The sequence below is a fragment of the Trichoderma camerunense genome (genome assembly GCF_050948025.1).
Source record: "Trichoderma camerunense strain CBS 138272 chromosome Unknown V8C40scaffold_13, whole genome shotgun sequence".
In the NCBI taxonomy this organism is placed as follows: Eukaryota; Fungi; Ascomycota; class Sordariomycetes; order Hypocreales; family Hypocreaceae; genus Trichoderma; species Trichoderma camerunense.
In genome coordinates, this window is record NW_028145357.1 from 508,712 (window position 1) to 531,475 (window position 22,764).

Genomic DNA, 22,764 nt, shown 5'->3' on the forward strand with positions numbered 1-22,764 from the left:
AACTCCGACTTTGTTTGTGTAGATGGTGCCAGTTCTACAGACGGCTGCCCAACACCTTCAACTACCATGTCTGAAGATATACCCATCAGAGAGAAGAAGGATGAATTCCTCGAAAATAAGAATGATTCACCTGGCGGCAAGCCTGACAAAACAAAAGAGATCAATCCATATCACGACAATCATCCCCACCACATAGAGCATCATCCCATCCCGGGCAGGGCATTCATGATTCGGACCAGGGAAAAGCCGTATCGCATCCTCAGCCTAAAACATGGAGAATTGAAATTCCGAGACCATATTAATCCTCTTTGGGGCGTCTACTGGTATTGTCATGAGAATGGCCACTGGCGCTTGTTTAGCAATACAGCCTCTGGCACATTCCTTGGTTATGATGAATCAGATAACATTTTAGCAAACAAGATATGTTATGAAGAAAACGAATTCTTCGTTCCAATTAGGCAAGAAGGTGGCGGATATATTTTACATACGTACCACCCTGTCGACAATGAACTACGGCAGGTCGCTATCGCGGAAGATGGGGATAGAAGCTTCTTAAGAGTGCAAGATAAAGGAGGGACGCCGTTGGATTTTATTGATGACAAGTATGTACGATATTCTATATCTCTTAAATTTTCCGACACAGAAAGAGAGGTTTTACTTAAGGAAGGGTGAGGTCTATATTATGAAAAGCTAATACATCTCAATGAAAACATATTCCATTAAGGATATCACAATACAATGCTGAAAGGGGTCAGATAAAGTAAAGAGAATGCGACCGCGAGATTGTCGTTACTCTGCGGATATATGTATTGCGTGTCTGTATATAAATAACGGCCAATATATCATGATATGTCATCAACATGCCTTGTAGAAAGAAAGGAAAAAACGCCACTCTATGTATATGCATTTTCGACGTATAACAGACATCAGGGGTATCTAGCTCTCAAGTTTTCCAGGTAGTTTCGGTATTGCTGCATAAGAATCTGGATGCTCGAGTCAACAAACTTGGCCAGCTCGTCGGGGCTTCTGCCCCTCTCGACTCGTTCCAAATCCACGACGACGACTCTGCTCCCAACAACGTGGAAGTTGTCGAGCTTCACGTCATCCTGCACAAAGCCCCTCGACGCAAGCGCAGTGAGCGACTCGTACAGGAGCTTGCGAACAAGGGTATATGCTTCTTCCGCCGTCTCGGTCGTGTAAGGGATGCACACTCCTCCAACGTCCGCCATGAGGTGGCTTCGCACCCCGGCAAAGTGCACGACCCCGAAATGCCGCGGGATGACGGTTCCCTGGAGCGACTGCAGGCTGCGGTACGAGGCCAGCTCGTTGTCAAATTCTTCTTCCCAGTCGGGTTTCTGGGACTTTAGGACGATGGCCGACGGGAGGTACCACTCGGGGAACCATCGCCGCAGGTAGGCTTGTGCGAATTTCGGGAATAGGTAGAGAATGGCTTTGATGACTTGGTCGAACAGGGTCGACTGGATTTTTAAGCGGCGGACATTTGGGTGATAGTTGTCGGCTGCCTGGCCAATGGCTGTGATGTGGCGGGAACGAAATCGAAAATGCTGAAGAAGAAGGAGAAGAGTTAGCCAGGCATGTTCAGTTGGTATTGAGGATGAAAAGAGATGAAGAACTCACAACTGTTTCTACCGGCGCATTCCAGGGGATTTTTCTGCTGATGTGAAGGCCGGGGAGCAACGTGGACATTGCAAAATGAACGATTGACACTGCGGAGAAGGAAAAGCAACAAAGAAAAAAGAACGGATGCCCAGCGACCGAGCAATGGCCCAGGGAAAAGAATCAGATGGGGGAAAGATCTCTGCCTTGTGAGGGTTGAAGGAGAGGCACAGAGATCAAAAGGCTGGAGATGCAGGCCAGAAGGGGGATGACAAAGGCAAAGAGTGAGAAAGTGAGTGCATTGGAAATGGTGCTATTATGGCCTGCATCTTGGGATAATTTTGGCGGAGGCAATTGGCGGTAGAGCGGCGGGCCAATCAGCGCGCAAAGATGACCTAGCCAATTAAGTGGCCGCGTTATCGATAAGAGATGCGGGCCGGGCCGTCAAAAACCAACAAATATTGGAGAATTAGTTGTGGGAATTTGCTTGGGAGATAATGTATTTGTGTGAGATATTGACGTTGCTTATGTTCATATCAAAGGAGGTATTGTAGCTGTGGTAGTTTTATGGCTGTGGTGCAAAGTTGAAGAATTGCTGATATGTATGTAACATGCATGCATGAACGCTGGCGTTTTACTGGCTGCTGGTGTAATTCAAAATGCAACACGCGTAAAGGGTGTGATGACTTATAAAGAACCATAGATTTGGGGCGAGGGCCACTTGGATAATAGTGCTCCCGCAATGGATGAACAATATCTGCGCTATTGTAGTAAGCACTGTGATTCTACAGCTGAAATAAGCGCTTGGGTCAACAGAGTTTTTCTGGCCAAGGCTGATCTCGAACTAATAGGTCCAGACAAAAGTCCGGCCAGCATAGTTTGTTGAATCATCGCAGATACTTCTAGAGGATCTATCTAAACTAGTACCTTCTGAATAGGTCCTTTGACTGGTATCTATTAGTCTCATCGTAGGCATTGGTGCTGCAACATCTAAGCCACTTCAGCGTATTGAAGAGGTGGTCTGTGTAAGTCAGCTTCATTGAAAAAGTGCGCTCATAACCATATTGTATACCACAAATAGCCCTTCGCCCACTATCGTCACCATAATCAATATCTAGTTACTCAACTTCATTCAATCAAGTATGCACATTATCAGTTTCTTTCAAAATGCCTGCTCAAGAGACAAAAGTACAAAAAAAGTCAGCTTCTGGATCATACTCCAGGGTAGCCTCGGACATGACTGTGACCCGAATGATGTCACATCACGTGGGGCACGCTCGGTCTTTCAACACCAGCATCATGCCACTTGCAGTCCATCTCCGAGGAGCTGTACGGCCTCATTCGCTGCTGTCCCAATGAGGTGATTGGATCCGGATTCCCTCAATCGACTGACCAAATCCCCCAAGGCACACACAATTCCCGTCATGCTCCGTCCAACGACCCTCCGGCCGGTGCTCCGGTCCTCGCCCCGATGCCAGCAGTGCCTCCGCCGAAACCTCTTCTCCGGCAAGGGCTCCTCGCGCGTCTCCCAGGATTTCGATCTCAACAAGCTCAATTCCCAGCGCCGCGACTATGAGCGCCATCGCACAATCTTTCTCGCCGCCGGTGCCACCGCCGGCATCATCTCGTTCGTCTACACTGCGTGGAAGCTCAAAAACGCCCTTGCGGAACAGAAAGACAAGCAAAAGGCAAAGGTGGCAGTGAAATGCGACGCCCCAGCGATTCCAACAGAAACATTCAAGACTGAAGCGGGAGAGAAGAGGAAAATTGTTGTGCATGACGAAGACGGAAACGTCATTGTTCCTACAGGCAATAGTGTCGTCCCTGCGTTTCCAAGAACAATCGACGTCAAGCTGCCGACTACGAGGGAAGAAAACTCGATTGCGGCGAGCATCTCGGACAAGCACGGCAGCGAATACACTCTTGTGGGCTTGGGCGTGCGCACGGTGACGTTCATCGGCATCCAGGTCTACATGGTGGGATTCTATGTGGCTACGCAGGACATTGCGAAGCTGCAGAAGTACCTGATCAAGAAGATTAACCCGAGCGCCACGACACTGATACCCGCCGAAAAGGATGCCCTGAGAAAGGCCCTCAAGGATGTGACGGAGGGCGAGGAGACATGGGATACTCTTCTGAGGGAAGCCGAATGCCGCAGCGTGATGCGCATCATCCCGGTGCGAGATACCGATTTCCACCACCTCCGCGACGGATTCGTTCGATCCATTGCCGCGCGATCTCAGCGTGACAAGGCTTACAACGACGAGTCCTTTGGTGTCGTCATGAAGGACTTCAAGGCGCTCTTCAACCGAGGCTCAGTACCGAAGAAGCAGGAGCTGCTTCTCTGCCGTGATGAAAAGGGTGTCTTGTCCGTCATGTTCAACTCGGGCCGAGGCAAGGATCCCAAGCGGGAAGTCATGGGCACGGTTGAAGACGAGAGGCTGTCGCGACTGCTCTGGCTCAACTATCTTGCCGGCAGCAAGGTGGCGTCGGAGCCGGCGCGGGAGAGCATCATTGAGGGCGTCATGGAGTTTGTGGAGAGGCCGGTGGGAACGGTTGCGACGCAAGTCGTATAGTATAGACGGCTGGTAATTGCCAATACTCGCCATTGTAAAAGCACTTATATATCTTGTATAATAGTAAGCAGCGGGAGACAGATTTACGCCGCATCTCACGATCTAGCAATAAGAAAACAACTCAATGAAGCCATATTTGCATGTGATGGAAGGGTTTATATTCTTGATTTTGTATTTTTGTAAAGCTAACAATGGCAACTCTACTCGAGTCTATAAAGTATCGCTGAATTGCCTCACTGAAGCACAACCATTACGCATCTTCATCTGCGCAAAGCCTCTCCGTCTATTATATCTTGGATTTGTCGACTCCTCTATCAGCCCCCAAAACAAATAGCCCATCAGCCAATTTTGTTCTCTCGGTTTATTTTCTTATAACTTTTCTCCTCCCACTACGTAGGATCGCATCGCAAAGAATGCTGGAGCGCTTACGCATATGCGCCGGCCTCCTCGAGGCGGCTCTTGAGCACGCCGCGCTTGTCGAGCTCCTGCAGGTCAGAGTTGCCGCCGACGTGCTGCTGGGCGAAGAAGATGTTGGGGACGGAGCGCTGGCCGCTGATTTCGAGGAGGGCGTCTTGGAGGTCGTCACCGTCGTCTATGATATCCGTTGTTAGAATGGTTTCTTGTTACAGAGAATAAAAAGAGGGAGAAAAGAGAGACATACTTCGGTTGTCCAACTCGACGACTTCGTATTGGGCCTTGAGCTCGTTCAGCTTGGCCTTGGTGGCCTTGCAGTAGGGGCACCAGGTCTTGGAGAAGACGACTATAAATCTCAACAGTTAGATTCGGACTTGTTGAAGAGAAAGGGAGAGATGGGTTATTTGTTTGCGGGCAAATACTTACCAACATTGTTGTTGTCAATGATTCGCTGGACTTCCTTGACGTTGGCCATTCTGGCTTCGGGACTCAGTTTAACAGCGGATGTAAAAAAGGATCGGATAAAGTTCATGAGTATGGAGAGTTGAGATGCTGGAACTAAAAGATTGGAGGAGGAAGGTCTCGTTTATATCTATACTCGTATATGATATGTAATGCGGCGTGGATTGATTATGCGGGCACTTGGTGAGATTTACCACAACCCGGCAAAATGACGAAGCCACCCGAAGCAGCCACTCAACTGCATCAGTCAGCCGGGAGGGGCAGCGACCTGGGTCAAGTTATTTGTCAAATACTAATCAGGATGTGGACTAGAGAGTTGATTCCAAAGCGCGCAGAAGGGCCAGGGCGGGCGCGTGATTGGAGGAGAAGTGGTGATGGTCCTCTTTTTTCTTCTCTTCGGGCGTTGGCCTTGTTGTTGGCGGTACTTCATCTGCTGGAGTACAAAGGCAACAGCTATTAGTATACGGATTGTTGTATGGAGAGCCTATGTTCTGTATATAATTTTAGATTCAATCCCCTGTATATTGAATCTGATCTGGGGTTACACTTTAGCTTCCATAGATGGTTGAATCCTTCGTGCGCTGGTTACAGGTATTCGGGGTACTCGATGCCCATTTCCCAGATAGGATATTGCCAACTGTGGCAATTGGTGGGCTAAGTCTTTCGCCTCGGTCGAATTCGGTCGACCTGTCGCAAAACAAACAGCGACATATAATCCCATGATAGATTACTTCAGCTGAAATCAATTGAATATTCCATACTTATATGTTTCATTCTTAGTCACTGCGCGACCGTGCATATCGCATTATGCTGCTGCTACTCAGGGCAAATCTGTCAGCATGTGATCACTAACATCGCTATTATTCACCAGACATCAACCGCTGCCAAATCCAAAAATCAACCATTGCTCATACATCAATGTCCTAATATTTGTCATTCCTTCGTTAGAAAAATTCCAATCATCATCACCCCTATTCGAAAATCTTCTTCCACACCCACAAACTCGTGTGGTCCGTAAACTGCTTGAAACCCTCAACCCCCCATTCCCTCCCCAATCCGCTCTCCTTGGTCCCTCCAAACGGGATATTAGGTGCAACATCAAAATGCGAGTTAACCCAGACGCTGCCAGCACTGAGTTGTCTTGCCATCCTCTCTGCTCGCTCCAGGTCCTTGCCCCAGACCGATGCGCCGAGGCCAATGTCCAGCGAGTTTGCGCGCTCAATCACTTCGGCGTCTGAAGACCACTTGAGGAGCGGCACGATGGGGCCGAACGGCTCCTCCAGGACGATGCGGGAGTCGTCGGGGGGGTTGTCGACGATGGCGGGCTCGGCGAAGTAGCCGGTGGCTGAGTCGAGGACCTTGCCGTCGAGAGCTACCTTGTATCCAGACTTCTTGACGTCCTGGTACATGTCCTTGACCAAGTCATATCTAGAAAGAGTCAAAAGGGTAAGCAATTGGAAACTTTGAACAGGGGGATATATAGGAAGAATACATGTAGGCACTTACTGCATCTTGTTTTGGATAGGTCCAACCAAAACGCCCGGCTCAAATCCACCTCCCGTCTTGATGTTCTCTTTGGTAAAAAAGACCAAGGCATCTCTGAACTGGTCGTATATCTTTTCGTGAACAAAGATTCGCTTCGCCAGCATGCAAATCTGCCCCGAGTTGATAAAGGTCATGGTGGCAATCTTGGGCAGGCATTTCGCAATATCGACGTCTTCGTTCACGATGAGGGCATCGTTGCCGCCGAGCTCGAGAACGCATCGCTTCAGCGTCTTGGAGCAGCTCGCAGCAACGAGCTTGCCGGTGCGAACAGAGCCGGTAAATGTGATGAGCCTGATGTCGGGGTGGTCCGTCATCCAGGGGCCGAGAGCATCGTCGCCGCTGAGAGCCTGGAAGACACCTGGCGGGAAGATGGACATGCCGAGTTCACACAGCTTCAGGTCAGTGTACGGACTGAACGGCGACGGCTTCATGATGATAGTGTTTCCTGTCATCAGCGCAGGCCCAACCTTGCCCAAGCCGAGGAGAGCAGGCCAGTTCCAAGGCACGATGGCGCCGCACACGCCGAGGGGACGGTGAGTGCCATATACGGTTCGCTCGTCGTTTTCTTCTAGGATCTCGTCCTTGAGCTCCATGGTGGCAAAGGCTCGAAGCCATTGTATCACATTGTTAAACTCGGTCTTGGAGACGAGGAGAGGCTTTCCCGTCTCCATCGTGTCGAGCTTCTCGAGCTCTTCACGGTTGGCTTCTATGGCATCTGCGTAGGCGAGCATAAGCTCGGATCTCTCCTGGAAGGTTGTCTGCGACCAGGTTTTGAATGCATTCTTGGCGTGCTTGACGGCGACGTCGAGGTCTTCTTTGGTTGCGAATGGGGCGGGCCATAGCGGCTTCTCAGTAGCTGGGTCTATTGTGTTTCGTGTCTTTGCTGTTGGCACAAATTTGCCATTGATAATGTTGCCTGGGTATGACTACATAGGTCAGTTGTCAGTCAGCCAGCCAGTCAGATAATGGATATTTAAATGCAATATATTGATTGCTCAACAAAACATACCTGGATGTCAATCGATGATTTTGAAATGACGGCCATCTTGAAGAGAGTTGGACAACCCTGCCAATTGCAAGATATCTAAGTGATAATGAACGAAACCCCCAAGACTTGCTCGATGGCCACGACATGAGCTGTTTATATAGCCATTGCTCAGCCATGCTAGCGGGATGCTACCGAACACACACATGCACACAACAGAGCAACAACGGATCTTCCCCCGTCCGAGGCCCGCTTGTGTGCGAATCTTGTCCTATCTCCTCTCCGGTCCTGTGTCATCATCCCTGTCTGAAGGTCGCATTTCCTAGTGCATGGTGTTAGTACCACAGCCATTCCATACTATTGCATGCTTGGCATACCTGTACAGTGCTGAATTTCAGCCCTAATACACCAGACCACCTATTTCAAGTAGATATCACGAATATGAATGCAACCTTCATCTCTTCAAACACAAGTTCCTTGAGTCATGACGCAAAGATGCGGGCGTTGGGGCATATCTCCGGCGTTTGATAACTCCTTGATAACGACAGCTTTATTTAGAGTCGGATATGCCCCCCAACCTTGGAACCTTGCATGCTCTACGGGGGCATGCAGATAGACGTCGTATCGCTTCGCATAGCCCTGGAGACTGGCAACCAACCCCACGAAAATGCGAGGACATGCATCTCATCGACACAGTGTCCAACATTCGGCTACCGTCTCATTGCCGATATCAATGTCCGTTGAAGCAGCCACTTGGTACTCGTATATCCCTAGTAGGTGCTAACTGGAGTTACGAGAGTCGATTAGGGCCACATGGAGACAAGCGCAGCTGGGGATCGAGAACACGGAGTCAATGAACGGCAGATGTAAATGGACTATAGCGGACCTCCGCAAAATGCAAAAGGTTTGGAATTATGCACGCGGGAGGCTTTGGGGTCCAGAGGCTAGGTAGTTTGCCAGCTATTTCGCGGGGAACCTGGGCGTTTGTCTCTTTTGAGTCTAGATGCCACCGTTAGATTGGCGATGTTGCCGAGTTATGATGACAGGAACCCGACTCGAACATGAACAGCTGGCAATCTAGATGCTGTTATTGGCCGTCTGCCATCAAGTTGTCGGGAGTGGTTTTCGGCTGCTGGGGATAGTTGACGGGGCTGACAAATATTAACCTTGGATGTCCGAGGCGATAAGTTGTTGCGCCTATCTACTCGTACTGACCTGGTCTATTAAAGGCAGAATCACGGAAGATGAAAGTTCGGAAGAGCGTCTGGGAGGAGTCGGACACGGTACAGTAGACGCACGGAACACCAGAACACGGAACACCAGAAGTCGGAATCGGACCCGAAGTATCATTTCCGGCCCCAGTCAGTATCAGATCTGGTTTGTAGAGCAGAGACTTGTACCGTAAAGAGGCGAGTGACGGAACAGAGACCGAACATCTAATGTCCGTTGTTTGTCATTTCTTGGGCAATGCAGGCGCTTTGTTTGTCATCCATTAGTTAATGCCATGCATCGTGGGTGCTTAAAGGCGCATACACGCCTCGCTTTCGATGTTCAGCCAACTTCATACAACAAAAGGGGGCATCAGCAGGACGTGGACATGTCAGCAGCGGGGGATGTATTGTCTGAACATGGTGTGAACATGCTCACATGTATGTTACCCATTAGGGACAGATTCGACTGTTCAACGATGATCCGGATCCTGGATGCTGTAGAACAGATGCCAGTTTCAAAGCAACACCATGGACATTAGTATCACGGATAGAACTTGCAGACGGATGGAGATCAAGAAGATGTCCAGTGCATGCAGACGGAGTCACAGCGAGTTACAGCGCTGACAGCGCCTCTAATTAATTCAAGCCCACTAAACTCCCGCTACACAGGGGACCCCCCAGGCCCCGCCAGTTCCCCAGTCGCCGCTAAAGAGAAAAAACATGGAACCCGAAGACATTGAATGGAAAAAAAACTTGACACATTGTCACCAGTCCCAAAGAGCCTCAATCCCCATAATTCTCGTCCATCCATCTGCATCTCGTCCGCATCGCTGGCTCGACACAACCGCCTGGCCTTGCCCGAATCCAGCCGCATCACCAGCCACCCATCGCGAAGCCCGTTGTTGTGCTGTGCTGCCCTGCGCTGTGCTGCCTCGTGCTGTGCGAATCGAATCGAATACAGCCAACCAACCAGACCACGCTCATTCACCGCGAACTGCCAACAAAGAATCTGATCAGCTGAGCCTCACTCGTTCATTGTCGCCCCAGCCATCCAGAAGATAAAATTGCTAGGCTCGCGCTCCTTCGGCCAGCTCCGTGATCGTCGCCTTGTGTGGGCAATTTCCTGCACTTCTCCAGTCAAATCCAACCAATCCAATCCGCTAAGCCTCGCTCGAAATCATTCGCCAGTCCCGGTTCAAGCGATTTTTGCTCAGCCTTGCTGTTCACCCCCACGACCCCGCGATCTTTTTTGTTCCGCAGAACAAGCATTGAACATCCAAAGAGAGAGACAGAGAGAGAAGAGAGAAGAATCCCAGACAAATAGCCGCCTTGTCTTCTTTCTCCTCTTCTCCCTTCTTCTCCTTCCCTGGTAAGGTGTCCTCAGCCAGGGCCACCTTGATACCCAAGACGCCAAGGTGGATTCCAACCAGCCCATCGTGGCATCTTCCGGTGCCCTACAACACATCATCACCAACTACCTCAACGGCACCCTCACGAATCTCTCCGCCGCCCTTCAAGAGTCGAGCGAGTACATCCAGGGGACCCTGGGCGTTCCGCCCACATTTGTCTACAGCGGCCTCGCTGCCCTTGTGGCCCTACCCATCACCATGTCGCGATACGGATGGTCGCTCAACCGCGAGCAGAGCTTCGGCGCCATGTCGGGCGGCGTTCCAGATGTTACAAACGAAGACTTTAGCTACATCACCGCCCAGGACATTGACGACCCTCGAGTCGAATACACCGACACCCGCTACTATCCTCCTCGACCGCGCTCCAGAGGACCTTCAGAGCCCGAAGACGACATCCTGCTGATCAAGAACAGAGGCGTGACTTATCCGGCTCACTTTCCTGCCTACTCGATCGGTGATGGCAAGCTGTTCGTCAAAGATGTGCGGGACCGTATTGGCCTCCTTATGGATCTGTCGTCGCGCACAACACGCCGAGTCAAACTGCTCTACAAGGGCAAGCAGCTCAAGGAATCCATGTACCCCGTCCGAGAATATGGAGTCAAGAACAAGAGCGAGCTCATGGCCATCATCCCCGACGCCGAGGACGACAACAGCGGCCGATCAGATGACGAAATGATTATTGTGGATGAGCCGCGAACCGACAGCAAATCCTCAAAGTCAAAGAGCAAGAAGAAGAAGAGCAAGAAGAGATCTGACAAGAGCGAGGCCACGTCCCCAACCAGCCCCGTTGACAGCGGCTCAAACGCCGACGCGACAAACGGTGTCCCGCCCGAGGTGATCAATGCCGCTCTGAAGAAGCTGGGAGACATCTCTGATGACTTCCATTCCAACTGGTTGCCGCTGTGCTTGAACTATATCGACTCGCCCCCCAAGGATGCCAAGAAACGAGACGAGGAGCACAGGAAGCTGTCTGAATCCGTCATGCAGCAAATCATTTTGAAGCTCGACGGCGTGGAGACCGAGGGCGTGGATGAGATTCGACAGAAACGAAAGGACCTTGTCCGACGAGTCCAAGAGGTACTCAAGCAGCTGGATACCGCCAAGGCATCATGAATCAGCACACTGCACATTATTCTTCTTTGTTTCTCACTTGTTGCTTTTAATGGAGTATTCTTATCATTCATCTTACTTGGGCCGTGTTTTGTCTTTTATCCTTGACACAGCATATCTATAACTCCCCTCCTTGCGCGTTTCTCTAAACACACACTTATAAAAAATATTGGGCATTGATACTTATGGGGGTACACGGTTTTTACAAAAGAGATATGGCTGGCAGAAATGAGGGCTGGGATGGCCATGACGAAGCAGCTTGATCCATGAGCGATATAGACCTTTTTTCGCATTTGCACACTTACTACAATACCACTAGAAAAGAGATGCTACATACTCCTGTCGCATGGTATGGAATGGAGCTGGGAGCTGGTATAAGGCCGTTGGGATGGCACAACACAACACCTACACAGAGTAGAAGGGTGTTTTGATAGATTGACGATGATGCATGGCGATATAAAGGGTTGCTGTCTATTAATACGAGCCGAAAGCCGAATGCACATTTGAATATTCTACTCTGAGAATTTATCAGGTATAGCTTCTACATAGCAGTTCTTTTGATCTATATTTTAGGGCAAAGCGATGACTGATACCATCATTCTCCGTCTTTGATCTTGACATGGTGCACCCACCCATCAATATCGAGGTACTCTTGTACACAGTCTGTTACAGCAAATGGTACGTACCTAGCCTTATCTTTCCATCTTTCATCATCTCTTCTGCTGCATCCCACTTGAAATCACGTGCATCTTCCATCACCAACCAAAACAAGCACAGTGAGAAAAAATCGCACCACCGATAAGCCCCGGCAAATTGTCGGCCCAGATTCTAGGTCTCGCAGCCCTAAGCACCACCAACCCGTGAGCCCTTCCTCGCCTGCCCCGGAACCCACCCTTGCCCAATCCGGCTAGCCCTGCTGTTCCAAAGGCACAACGAGCCCCAAGCGGCACTGCGATTTTCTCGCCGTTCCAATCTGTATCGCGACCACTTCATCAACAACAGGGACGACTTACCCACACCAGCACAGCAACAAATTCTCCTGAGGTCGGAGGGTTTGTGTGTTTTCGTCGTCTGTCTTCTTCACCTTTTTCTTTCCACCCCCCCGAAAGAACCGGTACGATGTCGTCGTTCGAGTCGGTTGTGAGTATTCACCATTGCATTGAAACCACCACATGCACATGTCTTTTCGCCTGGGATCCGAATGTTTGTGGAGTGCCAGACAAGGGAGTCGAGAGAGAGGCAAAGGACAGAGAGAGAGAGAGAGCACATGGACGTCAGCGCATATGGCAAAGCAGTCGAGAGGAGCTTGGGATTGAGTGTATTGGGATATGGACATCATTGCCGTTCTTGCTATATGCGCTGGCGGCAATCGATGCTGCTGCTGCTTTCGAGCCTCTTCTCTTCCTTTGGCTGGCACATACCCGACGCAGACAATCGGTGATGGGGGGAACAGACAGACTGGGAACACATTGTGCAAGATGGATGCTAACAGTGTCGCTTTTCTAGGTCGTCATTGACGGCAAGGGCCACCTCCTTGGTCGTCTTGCCTCCATCGTCGCCAAGCAGCTCCTCAACGGTCAGAAGATTGTTGTCGTCCGCTGCGAGGCCCTCAACATCTCTGGCAAGTTCTTCCGCGCCAAGCGTACGTCATATCCCCTGCCATCCGCCGAATCTGCTGCGAACCCATCTCTTGTCGATCTTGAGCCAGCAATCGCCAAACTTGACGAAGAAGATGAGAATGAGAGTATACTGACATTTGGAAACAGTCAAGTACCACGCCTACCTGCGCAAGATGACCCGATACAACCCTACTCGCGGTGGTGAGTTTGCGCGACTCCAACGCCTCCCGATTGTCGTGTTCTCAGGATATTAACGACGTCTTTTTTCTCCAGGTCCCTTCCACTTCCGCGCTCCCTCCAGAATCTTCTACAAGGCCGTCCGTGGTATGATCCCCCACAAGACCGCCCGCGGTGCCGCCGCTCTGGAGCGCCTCAAGGTCTTCGAGGGTGTCCCTCCCCCCTACGACAAGAAGAAGAAGATGGTCGTTCCCCAGGCTCTCCGTGTCCTGAGACTGCAGCCCGGTCGCAAGTACTGCACCGTTGGCCGTCTGAGCCACGAGGTCGGCTGGAAGTACCAGGATGTTGTTGCCCGGTATGTGATTGTCCCAGTTCCCTTCTCTAGATATCGGGATCGAAATGGCTAACGAGTTCAATTACAGGTTGGAGGAGAGGCGGAAGGCCAAGGGCGCTGCCTACTACGAGCGCAAGAAGGTTGCTGCACGACAACTGTCCGACGCGAAGAAGAACGCCTCTGTCAAGGAGGAGACTGCGAAGGCCCTCGCGGCTTATGGCTACTAAGCTGGCCATTCCTCGGCTCCTCGCGGGGGAGCCTTGGTACTTCGCATTGTCTTTTTCTCGTGCGTTTCATTAGATTGGCGCGGCGGTTCACAAAGGAATTACACTTGATTTGCTGAGTGATGGCGAGGGCGGCGGCTTTTTTGGGGGGCGGATGGAAACTCTTTTCTCCAATTATTTCCTTCATGAAAATTCTCTTTGTCAATCGGAACCCAGAATCCATCCCACAGAAAAAATAAAGCACAAGGAAACCCCAACAATCAGCACGAAAAGAAAATGATCCTGGCATCGAGTTTTTCTCCTTCGTGAGGGTGACAGCGGATGGACTTGGTTGCGACCTTGTAATGTGGTTCTTTGCGTTTCTATCGGTTCGGTTGTACACATTTGGGATTTGGAGTGTCGGTTATGGGCTTGGGGAAGGGATGTCTTTCGTTTCCGGTCTCGCAATGGCCTCATACTGCTCAAGGACGCTATTCCCGGCTTATTGCGGAACAAAAAGTGAGTCGGCGACAGGAATTGGGGGACGTGGGAGAGGATGGGCAAGTGATGATCATACCCTTCCTCTGAGCAAAAGAGGTGTCTAGCATTGCACAAATACTAGGAGTAGACGGAATGATAAATGCTTTTGAACAATTAATGATTTATAATGTGAATCTTGCTTCCACTTCCATTGGCTTTGTGTTGTGTGATTTGTGTACGCCGCATTTTTGTAGATTTTGCCAGTGATTCCGTCCTATTTGGTGTTTCATTTCATTTTTGCTTATATTTTGTTTGTTATAGTGAATATGCATTTCTATGGTGTATATATATTTCAGTTGACTCACCATTGTAGATTCATGTCCACCAACATGCGTACATATACTTACACTCCTCGTTACGCACTTTTCTTTTCCTTCTATACAGTCACCCCACGCTGAATTCACTTACATGAAGTAACCTTCCAGGTAGAACAACTTTCCCCTATTCTTCTACCCCCCTCCCTCGTGCCCGCCAAACTTTAATCATCGTGAAAATACCATTTCTGGCAATTCATTTCAGGGTAAGCAAGATGTAAAGTTTACGGGCTTGCAGATTTAGCGCCCGCCCACCTACTTCCCCCACAGTCATGTGTTGATAAGATAAGCACCTTTTTGTGGTTCAGCGAGAGGTGTCCTCACTGGACATTCTGGGCTGCTTGAACTTTTGTGTTATTAATGAAGCAACCTGTCTCTCTCACTCTCTTTGGCTTCAACACCATTCCGCCATTTTACAACATTGTTGGCGCAAGTTACTCCTGGATTTTGATTTCTAACATCTAGACATACAATCAATCACTGCACATTACAAACCAATTCGAGCATTATCCGGGGAGGCGCACACCAGCTTCACCTCGAATCCTCATCTCGAACCACATCACCATCTTTCTACACTCCTCCCAACCAGAACAAAGCAAAACCGCAACCATGTCAGACCTCGACCACTTCAGCATGCTCCCCATCCACATGGACCCCCAGTCCAAGGCCATCCTCCCCTCCGGCAGCAGACCATCGCGCGCCCTCGCCGCCGAGCTGGAGAAGCTCAACAACCTGCACCGCGCCATCCTCAACATCGAGGTTCCCCCCGGCGCGATCCCGCTGGTGCCCCCGCCCCCGATCCCCGTCAACCCGAAGCGCACGGCCAACGTCTCCAAGCTTCGCGACAGCGGCAACACCGAGTATCGGAAGCAAAAGTACGCAGAGGCCGTCAAGTTTTATACCCAGGGCATTGAGATGGCGCTGCAGCGACCACTGTGGGAGCCTGCGGCGTTGGTGAGGGAGGAGGTTTCCATGCTGTATGCCAACCGCGCGCAGTCGCACATGGCCATGGGGAATTGGCCTGAGGGGGCGGTTGATGCTGAGGCTAGTGTTGAGGCGCGGAGGGTGGGCAATGCGAAGGGGTGGTGGCGTAGGGGCCGGTGCTTGACGGAAATGGGGAGATTGGATGAGGCGCGCGAGTGGGTTAAGAGAGCGTTGGAAATGGAGGGCGAGGAGGCCGACTTGGTGACGCTGCTCAAGGACATTGAGGAGAGGATTGAGAAGTCGCGGGCGTAGAGTGTTCCGGCTTTGAAGCCTCGGGGGAAGAAGGGGAGGGGGAAGAAGGCGCGCTCTCAACGGGGACGAGGTGGGAGTGAAGTGAAGTGATTTAGTTTTTGGGTCATTGTTGAGTGTTGAGAATGGGTTGGTTGGTTGTACGTTTAGACGTGAGGTCTGGAAGCAAGGGATGAGGAGTAGATGGCGTTGGGAGCACATTTGTATGTAGTACTTGATTTGGTACCGCAGTGATTTGAGGTATCTGGTATTTGGAATTTGTTTTACATATTGTTGCTGTTTGCCTGCTTTGTCTGTTTGTTTGTGATTTGACGTTTGGGTTACTGAGTACATGGGGCTCCAATCCCCAAGAGCTTGCCTATTCTTTGAAGTCTCGTCTTTGATATAAACTTCACTATACCACCACCACCAGTCCAGTTACATATCAAGGAGCCACACTAATGAAGGAAATAAGAGTAAGACATTGTCCATAAAAGCGCTAAACGATCGTCTTGCTACTGCTACTATCTAGGACGAGTATGTGATAGGTTGTCCTACTTTGGCAAATTAGTTCCCAGCATCTCAAAGCCGAGTCTAGTCGCACAAACCGATCGAGGGAAATCTGTCCGCTCACATCCCCCCTTGCATACATGTAGGTACTAAATCACGAAAAACAAACACGTCACTTTGTGGGAAGTACACGGCAAATTGGCAATCTCAAAAAAAAGAAAGGCACAAACCAGTTTTCTTCCGGCGCAATGGTAAAAACAACAATAACAGACTCCAGTTTCTTCTTCTTAGCAGAGACCATAAGCACAATTGGACGATAGTAAAGAGATCAATATAGTATAACTCTCTTCCTACTCCTTCCTTCTTTCTCCGTAGTTGTGTATAGTAGTATATTGCATGGTTCGCGCGTCGCCGTCCTCTTCTTTAACCGCTGATACCCTTTCCGCAAACAAAAGCACAAAGTCCCGCTCTTTTCCGCGCAAACATGACAAGGAAAAACAACAAGGGAGATACCAGTATATGAGATTTGAGACCACAACAAAAATGGAAAAGTTCATGGAGGCCGAGTTTATTCGTGTGACGCAAGGGTGGGTATATGTGAATTCAGATTTGTCTTTCTTATCGTCTGAGCGTATCGTGAATGAATGCCGTTGTTGGACTGGACTCTTTTTTTGTGTCTATTCCGCAAAGTGTGTAAAAAAAGGCGTCCAGCCGAATTGTTCCTTGTTATTCCCCGATGATGCAAAATAAGAGGCGAGTTTGGTACAAACAGTCAGCGCTGTTTTCTGAGTCCGGATCGCAATTGATGGACAACTTGAAACCGCCCCCCTTCTGAGACACCCGAGGCAGTAGGAGAGCACAGCACAGCGCCGATAGATAAAAAAAAGATCATGAGCAAGCTTTAAAACAAATTGACCCGTTGGAGTTTACTGGGCGGCCTTTTCGTTAAAGCTCTTCTCGACGGCAGAGGTCGTCTTCCTCCGAGGTCGCATGACGGCATCCTGGCTGCTCATGCGCCTGTCGAGGGCGCGCTCCAGCTTTGCGCCGAGGGCGAGCTTGCTCATCTTCTCGTACTTTTCCTCGGACAGGGTGACGCGCTGGGAGGAGAGGGCCTTGTTCTCCATGCGGTCGAGGCCGGTGGCGATCTCGCGGATTTCGGCGTGCTGGGAGTCGGTGGTCTGGACGGACATGGCCACCGAGGGGGCGGCCATGCTGTAGGTGCTGTAGCGGAGAGAAGCGCGAGCCTGCAGATGTTTGAACATTTTGGTTAGATTATTGAGTAAGAAGCAGGAGGGGAGAAAGGAGGAAGAAGAAAAGAGAGGCAGTATATCGCCAACAGAGGTTGCAGTGAATGGAGGCGCGTTGTGTGTGTACCGCAAACGAGCAGCCAGCCTTTGTTCACAAGACATGCCGTCGAAGGGAGGAATAAAACAGGCATAATTGTGTGAATGAAAGACACAGCACAAAAAGTGTACATACCGAGGGAGCCATGATTGGGCGAGAAGATTCCATTGACACGGGCATAGTGGTGGTGTTTGTGTTTGCTGGAGGGCTGATAGCCTTTTTATCAAGTCTGCGAGTCGACCCGCCGAGTGGGAGTGAGACCTTTTGTTTTGGACTGCAGGGGTTTCTTGGGGCTCTAGGCGAAAGATTGTTTGAATCAAACTGGCGGCTAACTAGCACAACGCGGCGGTCCAATCCAGAGAAGAAGATGAGAAGCTTGGGGGGAGAAAAAAGAGGGCGAGTGAGAGCAGAGAGGGAGCGAGTAAGTCGAAGTGTGATTGGCAAGGGGGGGAGACAAGGCGAGCAAATGCTATGCTATGGGATGCTAGTATGTAATATGGATGCTATGGCTTGCTTGGCCGGGCGGGTTGTCGCAAGTTTGGTGTCAGGTTTGACCGGGTTTGGTTTGGACGGGGCCGATCAGGAGCTGGCGATGATTGGAAACAAATAATTGGAGACGATGGACAGCTATGGATTTTTTTGGTGTGCTGTTCTGGCGATGATACCCGTCGGAGAGGAGATTTGATGTTCTGGGTTCAGGGGTTTTTGTGTTTTTTTGCGGATTGCGGCAGATTGCGTTTGCCGCGGATGCGTTTGATTTTGACGGTCTTGAGAGGGTGAAACAAAGTGATTTGATTTGATTTCTATTTGGAATGGCCAAAAGAGAATGAGGAGAGGAAAAAAAAGAGGCGCGGCGAGGGATGGGGATGGGAGATGATGAGCAAGAAGATGGTGGAGCCCGGATGGAGATGCAGTAGTACCAGGTTCGTTAGTAGCACGGAGTAGGAAAAGGCAGCACTGGAGCACTAAAGGTGCCGTAGTAGGGCGGCTAGGGGTTGACCATGACGGCGGGGTACACGAGGGCCAAGTACCGCGTAAACCCATGGATGATGCTTGCTGGGCTGGGTAGGGGAGCCTGTATCACACGTGTAATAAATGGCAGCGGCGCTTGAATGCTTGTTGAATGCTTGTTGAATGCTTGTTGAGATGTGATTAGTTGAATGTCATTGCATCATGGATGCTGGATTGCAGTGTTCTGGGTTCTATATTGCTTCGATACTTTGACATGGACAACTTATGATAGATCCCGGGACTTCATATAGCTGCAGTATCCAGCACGAGGACCTGCAATCAAATGGATGTTACTGTACATATAACAGCCTACTGGACAAGTAATACCTCCTCGTCCACGTATGCAATGCTCTCTGTCTGGTACTGCCTGCTGCCCATCGAATGCAACGTCGTCTACAGGCAGCACTCCTTGCAAGCTGCCATGTGCTGTAAGCCGATCCATATCATCCGTATCACATTGATCCCGTCACGGCCTCGGCTTCTCTCCCTGGCATCATCTAGGCTACTGGCTGCTAACTAGCATCTAAGACCAAATTGATCCTTCCATGCATGGCATGATCATCAATCTGTATGTATTACTCGTACTCGTATGTACAATGCACATAGGTTCCTATCAAGTTGATCTGCATCTTCAATTCCCATTCGCCTGCGCTCTGTTCGCTCTGCTGCCTTCTGCCGCTCTTCCAGGCCCTGCTTAGCGGGTACATGCCAGCCATGTCCCCTAACCGAACCCCCCCATACCGCCTGGAAGCAAAAATGCCATGTGCCAGCCGCATGGTCAGACCACCACTTCGATTTTCTCTTGTCTTGCTCTGGCCAACCAACCTCCACCTTTTCTTTCGATGGCGTCCGCCACGGAAGCTCTGGCTTGCTTTGCTCTCCCCATGTCTTGCATGAATGCCATTTTTACTGGATTCGCATCTCCATGGAGTTTATTAGATGCTGATGCTGACACTTCTGCTGATAGTATTCGATAGCTACAGCTACAGCTACAGCTATTCGCACCAATTGCCGCGCATCAGAGTCCATCCCAGCACCGTCGCATGGCTGGCTGCTTCGCTCCCTTGCAAAACAGCACGACACAGCACTGCAAACAAGCAAGAAAAAGAGTCGCAAACTTCTTTCCCCCCCGGCCACGTTTTCCCTGCCCTTGATGCTGTGTCGGGCCTCACTCTTCAGCCGAAGCGCACACGCCGAGCCAATCACACCGTGGCCGCCCAACCGCCCCGAACACGGCATGACAAACCCCTTCGCGCGCAGGGCATTTTTGCATTCCACACCAGCGGCCAAAAGGGAAACGATCCCTGCGCCATTGCACGTGGCTCGCCAGGGGAGCCTGGAAGAGCTTTTGGCTTGGCTCACGGCCCTTGTCGACCCTTTTTTTGTGCTTGCTCGTTTGCAGCCCGAAGGAGGAGCCTGGCCGTGGTGATGATGACGATGGTGACATGTTGATGGCCTGGCCCACACAACCACTGCCGGACGAGTTTCTTTTCTTGTCGCGTGGGCGCTTCTTGCGGGCTTCTTTTGTTGCTTCCGCCGTGCGAGGAAGCTCTTCATTGAGATCGTCTCGACGCTACTGCTAGCACGCATCACGCACACCGGCGTCATCACTAGCCAAAACTAGCCGTTTCCAAACCAACCGACTAAGAAGCTCTTAGCTCTTACAGCATTCACCGTACGAGTACGATACAATGCTTTGCGACGCGGATTGCTTCTACTTCAGTTGAGCCTGTATCGTGTTTAGCATGCCTTTACTTGTACGTCTTTTCCTTTTCTTTCTTCCAAGCCCCGTCAAAAGCAACTTCTTTATGCTACCTTCTTGTTGGATCGAATCTGCAAGACTCGAATCTTACCATTACTCTGACATTGTAGCCTGACTCCAGCCGGGCGTATCGTATCCCTCACTGTCCCCAATTTTCGTACCCAGTTTGCTCTCGTACCGCAGATTCCGCAAAAGCTCATGCTATTCTGAATGCGTAGCCAAGTGGCAAACGCTGATGAGTTCAGCAGTGTTTCATCAGCCATGGTCGTGTAGGGCACTGCCGACTGATAATTACGGCATCATGCTCTCTGCAATGAGCTCAACCAAGAGACGTGAGCTCTGGTCTTACACGTGCACAAAAGTTGAAACAAGAGATGTTCTTCATTGACATGTAAAAATACACTGGTTATAAATGCTATGAAACAAGATAGGCAATGCCTATGCCTATGACCCCCCCACATTCAGCTTCTGGACTTGGACTTGTGACTCTTCTTGGATGGCTTGGATTTCTTGGACCGATAGTCGTATGAACTGCTGGACGATGAAGAGGCAGCTGTGCTCCCAGACTCGGACCCTTTATCAAGCGATAGCCCTTTCATCATGGCATACGGTGACTCGCATCGATGGGATCTGGACGAAGCTCCGTAACCATACTTGCGTGATCGTCCCTTGCGAGACTCCACAACCCGTTTTTCTGGAGAAGGGCTGCGGCTCGGCCCTATGATACAAACAAACGTTGGTTAGCTCTCATCCACATCAGACGGAAACAAGTGTGGTCCATACCGAATCGCTTGCAGTCGTCACAACATCCGTGATCACAGGTTCTTTGTTCATCTTCCAATTGCAACGAGTCCAAATCATCTTGGATGTTGGCCATGGGAGTAGAGCACCAGCCCTGAGTGTTGGGCCCCTGACCGCACTTGCAGCATATCCAGCTGCCGCCCTTGTCTACAAACTGACAGTTCTTGAGAGGACATGACAGCGGACTTGACTGGGCTGGTGCAAACGAGACATTGCGGCAAGGTGTTTCGAAGCCCGTCTCTAGGTCTATGTGTGCTGAAGGGCAGTAATACCAGACGAGTGATGTATGCGCACACGAGTGATATCTAGGATGTCCGTGACACATTCTGAGGAAATAAGGGGCTGAAATTGGTAGAAGAGTAAAGGATTAAGTGAGATATGTGATTGTTGATAGATTGAAGGTGGCAGAGCGAGAAAGATCAGGCATTGGTATCGATATTGATGCTCTCTGGATGAGGCAGGACTGCCTCTTTATATACAACATCTCGCTGCTTGTCTTATTGACAAGATGTTCCCCTCGGGATCGACGCCTCGGGATCGATAGTCATACGTAGGAAGTGCAAGTGCCAGGTTGCAATCATGTCGGTCCCGGATTCGATCTGGCTGTCCTCTCACTCACCTGCTGTGCGATCCTTTCGTCCATCCTGCCTTGCGAGACTGGGACCATTCAATCTCACAGCCAATGCAATGATCCCTGTTTTTGGATACGAGCCTCATGATCTGTAAGTGATGCAGCATAATGAGCACTCCGCCCTTGGTGACACGAACCCAATGCTGTCATACCATTGCTCGCAGATAGTATATGCAAGATGAAGGCGCGGAGATCTAGCTCTCATCCCGGGATCCTGGTTTCCGGATCGACGTGGCCTAATTTGAGATTCAATGTTTCGGACGTTGTGGGGAGTTATGTGTGACATGGCGAGATTGCTCGAGCTTGACGATGGACAAAGTGGCGAGATGTGTTTTGCATATTCGGAGTCTCCGATGGTGAGAGCTTGCTGATGGTTTCTGAGATGCCAATAGCTTCTCTCTTCTGACTCGATCGCATACTATTAGCGAATCAAGACGGAAATAGGATCAGTGAGGCTCTCTCTGTTTGTCTGTCTGGGGTATGTGCGCCCCTGTACCACTCTGGAGAGATTGCCCCGGCGTCGTGTATCGCAAAAGAGGAGGTTCCCGTCCCGATTTTCTGGATCTTGGGACACAACCTCTCTTACCACACAGTAAATAAGGGCTCAAGTGGAAATGATGTTTTTTGAGCAGAGATGAACAAGGTGAAATAAGAGAGTTGCGACTATTGATTTGATCGCAGCTCTGGGGGTTCACAGATCATGCATACTCCCGAAATATTTGCCCCAGATGCCTCTCATGACATCTTTGACAGGTCGGTAGCCGCCCGATCTCGAATTCTTGAGTCTCACTGCATTAGATTATTTAGGCAGCAGGATTTATCTTGGGAAAGCAAAGTGTTGCAATTTTCCGGCCGAGCATGGATGGCAGTGGCTATGCCTGCCTATAGCTATGAAACAAGCAAATAGCAAAGAACAAATTGACCCAATATTGGAGCGGTATCCATGCAGAAGCTGCTCACTTGCATGCTAAAATATC

At 50.3% G+C, this 22,764-nt stretch overlaps 11 protein-coding genes across 11 annotated transcripts; 5 read left to right on the forward strand and 6 right to left on the reverse strand.

Annotated features, from left to right (window-relative positions):
- Positions 1-560: 560 nt before the first annotated feature.
- Positions 561-1,997, reverse strand: V8C40DRAFT_250270 (uncharacterized protein). The gene is made up of 2 exons (XM_083216933.1): positions 1,639-1,997; positions 561-1,565 (listed from the first exon to the last, which is right to left on the reverse strand). The coding sequence occupies exons 1-2, from the start codon at positions 1,705-1,707 to the stop codon at positions 927-929; spliced, it is 708 nt and encodes a 235-aa protein (XP_083071213.1). The 5' UTR covers positions 1,708-1,997; the 3' UTR covers positions 561-926.
- A 921-nt stretch (positions 1,998-2,918) lies between these two features.
- V8C40DRAFT_250271 (chalcone-flavanone isomerase-domain-containing protein) lies at positions 2,919-4,324 on the forward strand. Its single transcript, XM_083216934.1, has one exon. The coding sequence runs from the start codon at positions 3,042-3,044 to the stop codon at positions 4,191-4,193; it is 1,152 nt and encodes a 383-aa protein (XP_083071214.1). The 5' UTR covers positions 2,919-3,041; the 3' UTR covers positions 4,194-4,324.
- An 11-nt stretch (positions 4,325-4,335) lies between these two features.
- Positions 4,336-5,250, reverse strand: V8C40DRAFT_250272 (thioredoxin-like protein). Its single transcript, XM_083216935.1, has 3 exons — positions 5,034-5,250; positions 4,855-4,953; positions 4,336-4,785 (listed from the first exon to the last, which is right to left on the reverse strand). Exons 1-3 carry the CDS (start codon positions 5,137-5,139, stop codon positions 4,619-4,621), a joined length of 372 nt encoding a protein of 123 aa, XP_083071215.1. The 5' UTR covers positions 5,140-5,250; the 3' UTR covers positions 4,336-4,618.
- A 586-nt stretch (positions 5,251-5,836) lies between these two features.
- V8C40DRAFT_53519 (aldehyde dehydrogenase family protein) lies at positions 5,837-7,884 on the reverse strand. Its single transcript, XM_083223096.1, has 3 exons — positions 7,624-7,884; positions 6,576-7,540; positions 5,837-6,497 (listed from the first exon to the last, which is right to left on the reverse strand). Exons 1-3 carry the CDS (start codon positions 7,657-7,659, stop codon positions 6,041-6,043), a joined length of 1,458 nt encoding a protein of 485 aa, XP_083071216.1. The 5' UTR covers positions 7,660-7,884; the 3' UTR covers positions 5,837-6,040.
- A 623-nt stretch (positions 7,885-8,507) lies between these two features.
- Positions 8,508-9,104, reverse strand: V8C40DRAFT_53533 (uncharacterized protein). The gene is made up of 3 exons (XM_083223097.1): positions 8,815-9,104; positions 8,661-8,750; positions 8,508-8,598 (listed from the first exon to the last, which is right to left on the reverse strand). Exons 1-3 carry the CDS (start codon positions 8,947-8,949, stop codon positions 8,560-8,562), a joined length of 264 nt encoding a protein of 87 aa, XP_083071217.1. The 5' UTR covers positions 8,950-9,104; the 3' UTR covers positions 8,508-8,559.
- Positions 9,105-10,144: 1,040 nt separating this feature from the next.
- Positions 10,145-11,471, forward strand: V8C40DRAFT_53567 (BAG family molecular chaperone regulator). Its single transcript, XM_083223098.1, has one exon. It carries the CDS (start codon positions 10,418-10,420, stop codon positions 11,330-11,332), a length of 915 nt encoding a protein of 304 aa, XP_083071218.1. The 5' UTR covers positions 10,145-10,417; the 3' UTR covers positions 11,333-11,471.
- Positions 11,472-12,303: 832 nt separating this feature from the next.
- On the forward strand, positions 12,304-14,316 carry V8C40DRAFT_250284 (60S ribosomal protein uL13). The gene is made up of 5 exons (XM_083216936.1): positions 12,304-12,469; positions 12,836-12,971; positions 13,096-13,149; positions 13,222-13,480; positions 13,548-14,316. Exons 1-5 carry the CDS (start codon positions 12,449-12,451, stop codon positions 13,684-13,686), a joined length of 609 nt encoding a protein of 202 aa, XP_083071219.1. The 5' UTR covers positions 12,304-12,448; the 3' UTR covers positions 13,687-14,316.
- Positions 14,317-14,787: 471 nt separating this feature from the next.
- On the forward strand, positions 14,788-16,153 carry V8C40DRAFT_250288 (uncharacterized protein). Its single transcript, XM_083216937.1, has one exon. It carries the CDS (start codon positions 15,126-15,128, stop codon positions 15,750-15,752), a length of 627 nt encoding a protein of 208 aa, XP_083071220.1. The 5' UTR covers positions 14,788-15,125; the 3' UTR covers positions 15,753-16,153.
- Positions 16,154-17,164: 1,011 nt separating this feature from the next.
- V8C40DRAFT_267762 (uncharacterized protein) lies at positions 17,165-17,500 on the reverse strand (the record flags this gene model as incomplete). Its single annotated transcript, XM_083219883.1, has 1 exon — positions 17,165-17,500. One exon carries the CDS (start codon positions 17,498-17,500, stop codon positions 17,165-17,167), a length of 336 nt encoding a protein of 111 aa, XP_083071221.1.
- Positions 17,501-19,495: 1,995 nt separating this feature from the next.
- Positions 19,496-20,485, forward strand: V8C40DRAFT_53713 (uncharacterized protein). Its single transcript, XM_083223099.1, has 2 exons — positions 19,496-20,350; positions 20,466-20,485. Exon 1 carries the CDS (start codon positions 19,533-19,535, stop codon positions 20,043-20,045), a length of 513 nt encoding a protein of 170 aa, XP_083071222.1. The 5' UTR covers positions 19,496-19,532; the 3' UTR covers positions 20,046-20,350; positions 20,466-20,485.
- Positions 20,486-20,816: 331 nt separating this feature from the next.
- V8C40DRAFT_267763 (uncharacterized protein) lies at positions 20,817-21,232 on the reverse strand (the record flags this gene model as incomplete). The annotated part of the gene is made up of 2 exons (XM_083219884.1): positions 20,817-21,073; positions 21,139-21,232. 2 exons carry the CDS (start codon positions 21,230-21,232, stop codon positions 20,817-20,819), a joined length of 351 nt encoding a protein of 116 aa, XP_083071223.1.
- Positions 21,233-22,764: the final 1,532 nt, after the last annotated feature.